This window comes from Anastrepha obliqua, chromosome 3 (genome assembly GCF_027943255.1).
Source record: "Anastrepha obliqua isolate idAnaObli1 chromosome 3, idAnaObli1_1.0, whole genome shotgun sequence".
In the NCBI taxonomy this organism is placed as follows: domain Eukaryota; kingdom Metazoa; phylum Arthropoda; class Insecta; order Diptera; family Tephritidae; genus Anastrepha; species Anastrepha obliqua.
Genome location: NC_072894.1, coordinates 144,622,833 through 144,637,542, shown reverse-complemented (window position 1 = coordinate 144,637,542; position 14,710 = coordinate 144,622,833). Strand labels below are relative to the sequence as shown.

General features: G+C 34.0%; 1 protein-coding gene across 7 annotated transcripts; it reads right to left on the bottom strand.

Annotated features, from left to right (window-relative positions):
* Window positions 1-4,304: 4,304 nt before the first annotated feature.
* Window positions 4,305-12,351, bottom strand: LOC129243026 (uncharacterized). Of its 7 annotated transcripts, XM_054880065.1 has the most exons (6): window positions 7,950-8,036; window positions 7,752-7,878; window positions 7,600-7,680; window positions 7,393-7,444; window positions 6,356-7,245; window positions 4,305-6,290 (listed from the first exon to the last, which is right to left on the bottom strand). In XM_054880065.1, exons 3-6 carry the CDS (start codon window positions 7,674-7,676, stop codon window positions 4,949-4,951), a joined length of 2,361 nt encoding a protein of 786 aa, XP_054736040.1. In that variant the 5' UTR covers window positions 7,677-7,680; window positions 7,752-7,878; window positions 7,950-8,036; the 3' UTR covers window positions 4,305-4,948. The 7 variants fall into 7 exon arrangements, with proteins under 7 accessions (XP_054736040.1, XP_054736041.1, XP_054736043.1 ...); XM_054880066.1 differs by lacking the exons at window positions 7,752-7,878; window positions 7,950-8,036 and adding an exon at window positions 12,055-12,351; XM_054880068.1 differs by lacking the exons at window positions 7,752-7,878; window positions 7,950-8,036 and adding an exon at window positions 11,103-11,165.
* Between the last annotated feature and the right edge of the window lie 2,359 nt (window positions 12,352-14,710).

The following is a 14,710-nucleotide window of genomic DNA, read 5'->3' as shown; positions in this document are numbered from 1 at the left end:
TTTAACATCGGTCTATTTTATTATATTAAAAATATCATTTGTGGAAGTGTTGGCAAAGGCAAAATTTTCGTAATGTTGTCTTAATATGTGATGGTTTTTTTCGGGGAAAAAACACTATAAAACAGAAAATGTATAACTATTAATATTTGCACGCAAAATGGTCATTTCTTTCTTAAAATTTCAAAAGAAATTAGTTTCTAAGGGGGTTTGTTTTTAAAATTTCTTGTATATTTGAAACTTACAGCTAGCTTTTATGAATTATTAATTTAAAAGTTATTGCTCCATATATTATACATACATACATACATATGTACAATTATTACTGAACACAGCTTATTAAAAACTAGTATGTTATGCATAAAAAGCCCCAGAAAAAATACTTGATCAAACTCTAAAACAAACAATGCATAACTGCAAACCTTGAATATTTTTTTATCACAAAACGAATGCCATTAAAGTTTAAGTTTTCACAATTTGTATGCCATTGTTGATATATAGAGTTTTATCAAGTCTTAATTGCTCTCCTAAATGTATATCTTAAAGAAGCGAAATGCGAATGGATTTGTTCTACATAGCTTAAGATCAGCCATGCTAAACTTTTTATCAACCAGAAAACACAGCGGTTTGCTTTGTATGAAGTCTTGGGACTTTGCCACAACCTATAAACGGTTAGATGTATTGCACTCGTATATCGGCAGATCGCAAATAATTTGTTCCCCTTACTATTTCCATTTAAGGGCGGGGTAAGGGTTTCAGCGTAAAAAAAACATCTTTTTTGTGAATTTTTTTTTTAAATGTGGATTGAGCAAATTTACTAAAACCTTTTGTATATTATTAAGTATACTTTTAACAATATTCTGTAATTTTTTTATGAGAAAATTTTGAAAAACCAGCCGGTGACAAAGCTTTTCCCAGAACGTCTTAAAAAAAAACAATTTGCGGTGTTCACTATATCTCGGTCGGAAATTATCTGAAATCAAAAAGCATTAAAATTTAGTTAAAGTATCATCAAATCCTCCCCCCAACGTTCTCTGATTATTTTTTTTTTCACTTCAAAATTTTTTATGGCCATCTAAAATATAAACTACAATTTTCCGCAAAAAATTCCGCCATTTTGAGGGTGTAAAACACTCTTAAATTAAAAAAAAAATGTTAACTAAACGTTGGGGGGAGGTATTTTATATGTAGAAAATGTATACTAAGTTTGAAATGAATCGGTCAAGTAGTTTTTAAATGACAGTGAACACGGACTTTGAAAAAGCAGTTTTGAGAAAAACGCGTTTGAAAGTTTGTAAGCTAAAAAACACCCGTAGCTGCCAGAGATATTCTGATAAAGGACAAGAGGCTAAATAAACAATAACTTCAAGACTTTTGCTCAGATCGACATAAAATTTTAGGAATATATTCTTGAAATGTTTAACAATAAGATAAGAGAAAAAAAATTTTTTTATTTTTTTAAAAATACAAACCCTTACCCCCCCCCTTAAACCATTCAGAATTAAGATATATGTATGTATGTAGAATATTAGTTTCCACTTATCCACATACTCGTAGCATTCAATTTATATGTTCCAATTAATCGGTAAACAAAATAAAAAGATGAATGTACAATATATATACGTATAAATACCTTTAAAAAAATAATAATGTGTGCCACAAGAAAAGAAAAGAATATGAATAGTTCACAAGCGAATCAAATGGCTGCCTAAGAGTATAGATTTAGGCATGGATACCAGATAGTCGAGCAACACACAACTAGTATTTAATGTAATATAAGTTTAATTGTACCCTGCAATAATCGGCAATAATAATGGAATCTGGCATGCAAAAATACATAACTATATAAGAACTTCAATTAATTTTGTGTGTGTATATGCAGTTCTACAGGGCTAATATGCAATTGGGCCATTACTAAAAAATACTATATACATAAAAGAAGATTTTGATTTGATTTGTTATTTAGATTAGATGATTATTTGTTATTTTAGATTCTTTTCTGCAATCCATTTAAAAATCGAAAAAATGAAATAACTCCCAATTTTACCTACACCTGAGCATTCCAAGTGGCCATTGTATGAATGCTTAACTAAAAATATAATACTTGAAATAAATGCACTAATAAAAAATTGATTATCGTCAATCTGAAAATATTATTTTGTAAATTACTGATAGAAGAACTTAAAACTTTAGGTCCCTCCATTTGTGGACAACATAAAGGCGCATACCACAAATAGGAGGAGGAGCTCGGCCAAAGACCTAACAGAAGTATATGCGTCAATTATTTATTTATTTCTATTTAATCCGCTTTTGACACAGCAATGTACGTAAATAAATATGCTAGCTGGGTAGCCGCTAACCTAATGCGCTGCCAAACCGTATACGAATTTTCTTTTGGAATTGTGTTTTCGGCTGAAGATGACGGTGTAGTAAATGAGCACGAATTTAAATTCGATCAAAGCTAGCACGGCATTTGGTGCCGGACGCATTGACTTGAATTTGTGAATTTGACTTGCTCATAATAATAGCAGTGCTGTCGTTAACTGATTAGCGAGCGGGATTATTTGCGTACAAAAACTATTTAAACTAAAATAAAAACAAATTGCTTTTGGTAAGTTTAAAGTTTTTGAGTGATAGGAATAAAAAAATACTTAGGAGCTATAGAAATATAGGATGTTCCTAAGATTGTATGGGCAAATCCAAACCTATATAGAAAAGTTACGGATGGAAAACAAAACCAAAAAGAATTGATTGTTCAGAAAAATGGTGTTAAAAATGGCGTTAACTTCAACTGTTTTAGTCGGCAATTCCTGTTGCTTCCTACGGTCGATAGATCCAAGCGTCGTGCCACCAGACAGTACAAACTGTGGAATAACCGTGAACCAAGTATTTTCTCCAGCGATGAGGTTCAGCGTGCCACCGGCCTTGAAGGACTAAACATGCTGATGCTGGAAAACCTAGGTCCATTGGGAGTAGGATATCTCACAAACTTGTTCTCTCATAAATCCTGACAAGAGGAAAGCGGGTAGAGTAGTCCCACTACTGAAACTTGGGACACTCTAACCAAGTTATCATCCGATAACTTTCCTTCCACCAGTAGTGAAGACACTGAAGGAGTCCCACTCTGACCCCAGCCACACATAAGCATGAATTCCGCAAAGTGCACAGTACCACCACAGCACTCAACGCCATAAACTCCCTGATAAACCGCGGGATTAACCAAAACCGCCTCTACAAGAGGACTATCCTAGTAGCGCTGGACTTGAAGAAGGCATTCGATTCTTCCAGCGCGACTGTAGAGGTAGTTCGCCAATTATTTATGTGGTCGGGATTTGTAAGCCATCTTTCGAGATCAAAGCTCAAAACAGAGGAAGATAAAGCAAGGTTTTCACTGCGAGGAATCTCAAACTTTCCCCCACTACTTTCATGGCGACCCTCTTTACCACCTGGACGAAGGTGATCAAACTACAGTTAAAGTTGAAAGACAAAGAAATGTTGCTGGCGACATTTAAATTGGCCGGTCACTGTCATACGAAATAGGGGGTATATAGTAAATATTAGCTGTGCCTTTGTTGTTCTTTGCATAAAGATTTATTATTTTGTGTTCATTACTACTACTTTTGTGCTACATACCGTTTTCGCTGATAGCCTGAACCCGATATAACAAAGAAAGTTCTAAACATCATTATGGTGCCGAGGAAGCCAGGTCGACCCCAATATATGTATGTACATGGATGAAGCAGCGATCTGCTGCATGAAACAAGCGAATTGAAACACCGAGGCGAGCCAAGATCGAAAAATTTGGCGATTACGAACTAGGAGAGCTGACTCCAAGTAAAACGGGACAAAGGCAAGGAAAAAGAAGAAGATGCGAAGAAAGTGCAAAGGGAAATAAAACTTTTTGTTTTAAATATATTTGCATTTATCATGTAATAAAATAGTGAAATGCCTTTAAAATTTTATTCAGTTTATTTTGGATCGCTACTTTATCCCAGTTTCGAGACCACACTGCTATTAATATAAACACAACTTAACACATGGGCTGAAAAGTCCCGGGCCTAACACATAGATGGCACTAGTTTTATTCCATTCACCTCTTTTTCACTTAGTACTAACCTTAAAAATACCACATTTTACGGTGTTCGAGCGTTTTATGTTCGATCAAAGCAGTATTTTTGTCATTTCATTGCTTTACCGTTTTGGACGAGCGGCCATTTGAACACTGAAAGCACCACATTTTGTAGCTTCAATTGTCCACAAACCTCATATGACACAACGGAAATGAATGTAGGTATAGGCAGATTCAGTTCACTTATAAAACATATATTTTTATTTAATTTTATTATGTAGCATATACATATTGTATTTTAAAAGCAGGTACTTATATGTATATTTATTTAATTTTATTAAAAAAATAGTCTAAATAATATTCATAATTCTTTCATTAAATATTCGCATATGTTTTATCAAAATTTTTATGATAGGAATGTAAAGATAAGACTTCTGACTTCTGATCAACACCACCGCATCATCAATAATTTAGGTTAAGGGGTTTAAAACAAACACTCAAATTGTGTTACATATTTTGTTCCGAGAAATTGCGGAAGGGGTAAAATTTCTGACTGCTATTGTTTGTATTGAGTTATAGCATACAAATGCGGTGTTGCGTTGAGTGGCCATACATGCCACCGAATGCAAGAACACGGCAAGATGAAGCGATGCGGTGGGTACAATGATCGCATAACTGGCGCTGCCGGCCATACTTATACCGCATTTCATTTTTAGGTATATTCAAAGCCGTCAAAATAACACTGCATGCAGATCTCTGATCCGGACTCTTTGCACTGATTATTTCCTTCATTCTTTAGCTCAATTACCGGCAATAAATCTACAAGAATTTATTCGAACTTGATCCTAATGTATGAATGTACCTATCAAAGAAATATTGGGACTATATGTAATTCAAATGGAAATGCGATGGCACTTGCTTATGTAAATGAGTGGAGGGCCAGAGGCTGTTGTGCGTATGGTGTGTTAATGAATTCATTGAGTTCGCTGCGAAAGTGGAACCTTTTAGACGACTTAAAAGTTCTATTTCAGAAGGCAATTTTGGTTGAATTGAGTATGTATGAGGTGGAATATTCCAACAGGATGGCGATTTTGAGGGGAGTGATGGACAATTATAAAGCGTATTCGTCCAGTTCGGTGATGGAAATGGGAAGCCAGCAGGATTTAACTGTTGCTGGGGAAAGCAACGATCAATTGTGGGAGGTGTCGGTGGTAGATAGTTTTGCTCTGGTTCTACAGACTGAACTGGAGGTGGAGGTGGCATATTTGGCCTGCTGGGGTATCGCCACGTTTCTATTGGCTCAAATCCGGCGGTGTGAATAGACGGAGCTGACGTTGATCTAGACGGATTGGGATTAGAGAGAAAGCATTGGTGGAGTGGGTGATAAAATTGTCTAGGCAGGTCAAGATGATTACTCATTTGATAGGAATAGGCAAGTTGATTTTGCTCCATGTAATTATAAGACTGTTGGGAGAGTGGATGTTGGTGAAGTTGTTTAAATTGGTGGCTTTGTCGCAATTGATTGAAATTGTGGGGTAAAAAGCTACCTGAATTGAATTTCTGGAGTTGTTGCGTATCATCAAGTATTTGTGGTAGTTGATTTTGGAAATGCTGAGTCGGTGGATAAACTATATTTTCATTAGCAGAATAAGTTAATTTGTGCGACATCGAATTTGCAGGGGTATTGGAAAAAATCTCGGTAGTTTCTGTTACGTCTCCACTTCGCAGACCGTACTGTTGGTTATAGCTAGGAAAATTTACCCTCGGCGGTATTGGTATCCATTGTTGATTCCTTGGACTGATTGGGAGTGTTTCCAACTGCGCACTTTGTTGGATGAAAGAATGGTTGTGAAACGGCACTACTTGCGATTTATTTAGTGAATGCAATTTTTTTTTATGAGGGCCTGCGGATAATTTGGACCTCTCTTTTGAATTATGACTTTTACAGCAGGCTGGAGAAATGGAAGATGATGGATTCTTGGCAAAAGAACGAATCTGATCAAGCAACTTTTGACGACATGGCAGCCTTGTTTGTTTTTCTGGGTGTAAATATGTATCCGGTCCATGGTCAGTTGATTGTGTATTTTGGGTCATTAGATTAATTCCCTTTATTATTGTAGATCCGTAAATAAGTTCAGCATTAGATGGTCGGTAAACAACTGGAACTGATTTGGTTGCTGCGGCCGTTTCTTTTATGCTTAAATCTATAATGTCCTCTTGATTGCTGTAGGAGAAAAGAAAATATTCATAACAAAAATTTTTTATGAAATAAATCGATCTAAAGTGCACCTTGGTGTCGAGTTTGGTCTTGATATGTCATCAGTGTTAACATAAATATTTTCTACTTGTTTTCGAGAGTTAACCATTTTTTTTGTGGCAGTCGATGTACAGTTTTCGAAATAGCCACGGTCCTCGTATTGCCTCTTCGTTTCTTCGAGCGATGCATCATCTGCTGTATTGTCTCCTTCCACATCAGCGGAATGTTGCAGCTTTTCGTTTTCATTGGGGAGTGGTGATGGATGGCCGGCATATTTGATCTCAACATGAGCTCCGCTTGAGTCCACCAATATAACAAAGTTTTCTACCCTGTTTGTAGAGCTGTAATTTATCTGTGGGTTAAGTGATTGTGCCTCGTCATTAATAACCGAAGTTTCGGACCCAGCTTCATTATTTTCTTTTACTTGGGGGAATACATTTGGTGAAATTTGAAACTGTTGCAGTTTTTCCCTTTCTTCTTCCTTTCCTTGCTCCGGCTTTATATTATGTAACTGCTTTTGTTCTTTTGCGAACTCATTTGTTTCAAATAAATCCATTTTAAAAAGCGATTCACTTGTTTCAAAATTCTTTGCAGCTGTGGAATACATTGAATTTTGTCGCTCGTTGCTGTCCCGTAAACTTTCAACAACACAACGTATTTTCTCACTAGAAACAGTTTGCTTAACGATTGGATAACTTTCAGGATGCTTTAGTGATATCGGACTTGTTGGAAATTTTGCAACATTATTATTTTTGTTCGAAATTTTTGCACGTTTCAATTTCTTTTTTAACATTACGCGATTTATATTTCTTCTCTTATTTATTGACCCAGCAAGGCGCTTCTTATTTCTCGAGAGAGGTACAGATTCGTTTTCTGATTCAGAAACTGCCTTAATCCGCATCTCGGAATGTAAATAATCCTTCTGCAAGAAAGAAAATCATTTTTTACTGAAAAATTGAGAAAACTACATTTTGGGAGTATTTAGTAAGGCAGCTATAAAAACTTAATTGATTGATTCTTTTAAAATTTACAACATATTGTGAATGTTTAGAACTTAATGCGTACTCACAGGTATGAAAATGCTTGATGCCACACTTTGACGTCGTTTTTTAGACACTTCTCTGAAATTAAACAAAATTACAATAATTTGAGAAGCTCCCTAAATTCATGTGTATATGTACGTATGTATGTGTGTATATGAGAAAATGACTTTCACATCTGTACATAACTGTTTATGCTAGCACATGAATGCTCTTGAAAATATTGAATAACCTACAAGCTAATTGAGTGCCTCCTTTCCAAAAGCAGTTCCTTTACTTTCGGCTCAACGTTGGGCGAATTCGTATTAAGCATTTTGCTGAAATTAAATTAAAATGCAATATGAGAATAATTGAATTCGTTTTTTTAAGAAAATAAATACGAGCATACATATTTATGTATAAAAATTTCAGTTGACTTCTGGGGTATTATATTTAGTTAAGATGTATGTATGTACAGGCTGGCAGATTCTCTCAAAATACGTCATTCTGTTGCGATGAAGGTGGTTGGATGCGTTCTATAGTTTAAGTGAATTTGTAGTACTTGACACTCAGTCATAATAAAAAGAAGTAAATTTTGTTTACATACATATGTATGTATGTGTAAAGTAATAGTGAAGGAGTTGAAGTGTCAAAATGGGAGTATTACAACAAGTATCCATTTCTAATCTGCTGCGCTATAACTGCTTGTGGAATTCAATTATGCAATCAGCAATGCTACACAACAAACCAAACTTTAATTTAAAAACACCCGGCAAAGCTTGTGCTGATATGCTGCTGATTTATAATTATGCCCGTTGTAAGCTACTTTCATGTACGAATATTTGAAAGTTTTCTTTTTCTACTGCAGGGTATAAATGGATATACAGTGAGCCACATTCAAAGTGGTACGCTTCATTATAAGAGCTTTTAACTTAAATAAGAATATAAATATTTTTTGATTTCAATTTGTTTTTTTTTTTTCATTTATTTGTGTATACTCGCATGTAGGAAGTACAGTTATAAGAACTAACTGCACTTAAATCAAAAACAATGGTATGACGTTATTACCATATATGCTGCTCACACTCAAAATGGGACACTCCGTTTAGAACTCGCAAAAGCAACAAATGCATGAATATTAACATTTTGTCGATTTGCCTTTGTATTTTATCGCCTCCTGTAAGTGCCGTGGTGTACTTTCAATGAGTTTTCGGCGATAACTGGGCACAATTTTTTCCCATTCTTCCAATACTGCTTGTTTTAAATCTGACTTACTGCTCACGCATCTTGTAGCAAGTCTTTTTTTGAGTTCTCCCCACAAATGTTCAATGGGATTCATGTCGGGAGATTGAGCAGGCGCAGCCAGAACCTTTGGAAAGTTGTACAGTAATCAAATCCGAGCATTCCACGACGTGGACCTAGGATCATTGTCTTGATAAAATACAAAGTCTGCACTGCTGACAACATTTTGTTTTAAAATGTCAATATACTCTTTACCATCTAAAATGCCATCAATAACGTGTACTTTTCCGACGCCAGCCCGCGAAATGCAACCCCATATTATTTTGTCGTTCAGGCATTCTCCTCACAAAACGCTTGCCGTCTGATCCAAAAATATTAATTTTGGTTTCGTCCGTGAATAAATGCAGATAAATTCTGGTGAGATTTTGAATGCTATATTGTTATTTTTCAATGAATACCTAGACCAAAAGTCCACATTCTCATATTGGAATAAGTGGTTTACCTCGTGGCACCCGTGCATATAACTTTGGATTCTGTTTTGTTAAACGGAGTATAAATCTACAACTACGGTAATAGATTTTCGCAATTCGTCGATAATCACTGGAAATAAACAATTTGCGATTTGATCTCAACATATAATGGTACCCAGCTGACGAGTTCTAACTGTCCCATTTTGAGGAGTGTGAAGTGCATATATGCCATTAATTGCCTACAAATTTGGTTTCTGTTTATAGTTTTTGTTTTCAATGAAGTTAATTCTTATAATTGTACTTCTTACTGCTAGTGTACATAAATAAACACAAACAAATTGAAATCAGCACATATACATATACCAGTGTACAATCGCAGAGATTTTGGGCCATGTTATCGTTGGGAATAGTCGTAAAAATTTGCCGTTCCAATGTAATGCTTGCATAAATCTGGCTTGTAAATTAAGAGAAGGAATTTTTCAGTGTATCACCAGTCCGTTCATCCAAATAATAGTGACCAAGAACTTATTAGAACTTGTTCGGTACTCCTTTTTAAATATTTATATATTAATCATTTATCTGTGTAATATATTTCACTAATACATAAGTTACGATGGCATCGTTATAATTCAAAGTTGGCAAAATTTCAGATCAGAAATCAGATGTCCTACCAGCCGTAATGTATGGCCCCATAGCAAATTCTGTTTGACAATATTCATGTTCTACTCACTGAACTACTAAATAAGCAATGCTGTTATTATTGGCATTTATTACTCTCCGCTCTCCGCTCTTCGTATAACGAATACAAGTATATGATCACAGCATTTTTGACTTGCTGGACTAACACCCATCGCGTTAAGGACTGTGTTGACGGTCTGACTTTGTTTCGTTACGATTTCGATACCGGATTTGCGGATGGATCGCAGCGTACAGTTTATTGAGTTTATACTAATTAAAAATATTTGTAATAAAACCATTTTAGGTAATTGTTGTACGTATTTTAAAAGTCAAAAATAAATAAAAAGAAAATCGCTGCGCACAATACACCATTCTTAAATTTGGACCTTCTTAATCTATATTTTTACTAAAACATAAAAACAAACTTTATTAATTATGTGTATGGATATTTGTACTTGTGAGCAAGCACATCACTCGAATGCGTCAACGATCAGCAACAATTTCAAACTGAATGTGTCATCACATTTATTTGAGGATATGCATATCCAATGCTTCGACTTCTTCTCTTACAGAATATTTGCGCTTTGGCTTGGCTTGAGATTGGAGCTGACGTTGGAGTTTCCCACTGAAATACTAGTCGCCAGTTGCAAACAAATAGTTTTTTGTGTACTTCTGACCATATGTATGTATGCATGTAAGATCGACTTGTATGTATGACTCCTGCAGTAAAATTTGGTACAAGTCGAATCCATACAAAGTGACTTTGGTCTAACAGTTGATTTTTTCCTTTAACAGCTGTCAGTTTTTGTTGCTTTGTTTATTTGTATACATTGTCATTAAAATTTTGACCTTCAAACCACCAAATTGCAAAACAAAATACATGTAAATATTGTTGTTCTCTACCCAAAATAACCTTCTATGAATTCATCTTGGATAAGTCCTATACTATCTATTATGGGGCTTCTTGACAAACAAATGTAGGATGTGGTGGTAGTAAACAAAGTGAAGGCATAAATGGGTTGCTTGTAGACTCGAAAATATTCACTGATTTTCAAGAGAGTGCACGTTTCGGATGACAGCTATATATGTACTTATAGATAGAAATCCCGCTCTTTTATTACTGCAGCTCCATTATTAGCTGGGCTTCAGTATTTTTCTGTACAGAATTCAATGCAGTTGACGTACACGGTTCCAAAATGGGTCAGTTCTCTCTGATGTGGAGACAGACCGATTTACTGCGTAGTATGCAAACATGTATTTTTGCGTTCCTGCACGAACCATCACGTAAACATGAATAATTGCATACATACCTATGTATACATTTATACACAAAAATCATATTTGTAAAAAGAGAATGCTGAAAAAGTTACTTGAGACACGTTTGAACAAAGACACGTCATTGCGAACCCATAGTCTCGAACACTTTACACTAACACACCGAAAAATTGGCGCGAAAGGCTGGTGTTTTCACATCGATTAAGACTTAAACATTTTATCTTTCCTGCCGCCTTTATCAAAATTAGCACGTTTTAAAATCGGTTGCGTTTGCTTTGTGCTAACAATATATACCTATACATACATAATATATATTTATGCACTTCAATCAACGCAAATATAAATTTATACAAGTAAGCGGTAAACAGCTATAAATGACTGTAAATCTAGTTCCAATTGTTTTAATTTACTTTTCCAGAGTGAAATTCTCCTGTTAAAGCCTACTAAATGACGTTGCATTTAAGTGTACTAAAACAAGCATCAGAAACAAGAAACAAACAGACTCGTAGTAGTCGTACGTGTAATTAACAATATTAATGACGGACACTTAAAAAATTGCTATTGCTTGCCAAGATAAGGATGCATGCATGTATGTATGTATGTACGAAGGAATCGAAATGCTATTATTATTATTTTTTTATTGATTTATACTTTAAGTACAATTTTTAATTATTATTCCACCACAAACACATACACAATATATTTACCGCGGCCAATAAGAAATAGTCACAAAATGTGACAAAATATTCCAAATACTATAGATACTGCAGCAATTGGTGCAGTCTAATTAGTTTCGATTTCGAAAATTAAATTTTGAAATATTATACTTCTCTTTGATAGCAGCCGAAGGGTATTTAAAATTAAAACATTTCGCTCACTTCCTATACATTTCATTTCAATATACTTGTACAGGTAGATTATGTTGTTACGATTACGTGGCTCCTTCTTTTTATATGTTGTACCAACAAATTTGTATATATATATGTACTATATGTATGTTTATTAATTATTCTGGACGAAGTAATTTGTTTTGTTTTGTATATTTACCTTAGGGTAATTTAATATAAAAACCGATCAGTTAGTTAATAAATGTATAATACGTAATAAATACGAAAAATCCCATCAACGGAAAACGTTTTGAAATAATATAAAACTTCGCCTGTTGCCGGTCGATTTACAAATGGAAGACAGCCGAACAGGTTAGTGACTCCACGAATGTGTGCACTGTTTGCTTTCCGGCGGAAATCTACCATCGAATGTGTGTGTATACATTCAAACTGTCGTTGACGCGAGTAGTGGCACACATTTGCATTGATCGCACAAAATGCAACGAAAACTACTTAATCGTATCAAAAATTAAAACAATTAGTGATGGCCACCGCCATTGTCCATAGCGAACAGGTATATACATACGTACATCTCTGTTACGTTCATATTTATAATTATATGTAGCTACATGCACGCGACCGCATTAAACAATAAAAACATACATACACACGAACACACTTATTACTTTGTCGCTGGAGTGGGGGGTGTGGCACTAGATATTTGTGATAAGAGGAGTAGTGAGTGGCGGTTAAATGTAGGTGTTATTAAGAGACATTCAATGCATGCCGGCAAAGGTATGCTACAATAAAAATAAACTTTCGTGCTATACATAGAGTTTCACGGACACGAACCGCAATTTAAATAAGTATTATAGAATAGAATAGAATAGAAAGGACACGTCAGCTCATTGGCGCGTATTTTAGTTGCCACAAGGAACATTACATACATATGTATATTACATATACATAGGTATACATATGCGCACAACATTAGCAAATATGTATTTTGTTTCACTTTTATTGGATATTCCGTAGGTGTGACAAATATTCTACTTTTTAATTTTTTAGATATGCATTTTTGTTTATTGACTGAATTAAATTTTTATAATGTTGAGTCTGATTTATAGATTCTTAAAATGGGTTTAGGCCAGACGAGACGGTCCCTAAGGAGAAGCAATGAATTCGAGGTTTTGCAATTACCTGCCGAGGGACGTACTTTATTAAAAGAAATATGGACATTTTATCCCCTTAACAATGATTGAACTCTAAGTTTAACTACTAATTTTGAAATCAAAGCAAAAAAATGAAAGCTTTCTATAGAATAGAAAAGCCCTTCAGTACACTTGTTGCAGAGAACTTAAATTCATTTCAAATTCAATTTACGTTCTCTGAACTCTCTACTGTTAATTTCCTACCCTCGTTTTGATGTGTTTTGACATTTAACCTGTCCATTCGTTCCTGCGCCTTCTCTATGAATTTACGTTCTCTGCTTGTTGTCTATCTGATTGGTTTTAAAGCCACTGTTGCGATTTTTGTAACTTTTTGTACAATCTTAAGTTTTAAGACTGTGTCAACTCCGTCATCAACTATAGGAGTCTGACCGCAGAGCGTCGCCACGAGAGCTAGTATGGGTAATAAGTACGCTTTTTCAGGTACGCTTTTGCAAGTGCTGTGAACGAATTTGTTCAAAATAAAGAACTAAAAAAAAGAGGTTGTCTGTAAAGTCGGTTTACTGACGATAGTTTAACGTGATAACGTTATAAGAAAATACTGATTGAATGGTTGCATTTTTCAAAAGAAAATTTTAATTTTATTTGTTTGATAGATATTTTGTATGGATATAGAGAATGAGTGAACATTAACATAACATAATATACTTTAACATAACATAACATAACATTAACATAACATAACATAACATAACATAACATAACATAACATAACATAACATAACATAACATAACATAACATAACATAACATAACATAACATAACATAACATAACATAACATAACATAACATAACATAACATAACATAACATAACATAACATAACATAACATAACATAACATAACATAACATAACATAACATAACATAACATAACATAACATAACATAACATAACATAACATAACATAACATAACATAACATAACCTAACATAACATAACATAACATAACATAACATAACATAACATAACATAACATAACATATCATAACATAACATAACATAACATAACATAACATAACATAACATAACATAACATAACATAACATAACATAACATAACATAACATAACATAACATAACATAACATAACATAACATAACATAACATAACATAACATAACATAACATAACATAACATAACATAACATAACATAACATAACATAACATAACATAACATAACATAACATAACATAACATAACATAACATAACATAACATAACATAACATATCATAACATAACATAACATAACATAACATAACATAACATAACATGACATAACATAACATAACATAACATAACATAACATAACATAACATAACATAACATAACATAACATAACATAACATAGCATAGCATAACATAACATAACATAACATGCTGTTCAAGCAAGGTGACGACGCATGAGCAAGATAACGACGCATTTTTTGGTGCGTGCAGCCGGCTATATAGAATTATAAGACGTTATCACGTCAAAAAATAATAATAACATTAAAACAACAGGTATTATTAACAAACTTGGTTTTATTTTAAATTCTTCAAGTAAATCAAATTAAGAAAAATCAATAAGAAGGCATATGCCAATACAAATACGTGAATTTATATATGTACATATGCGCATATACATACATACATATATACGCTCACTT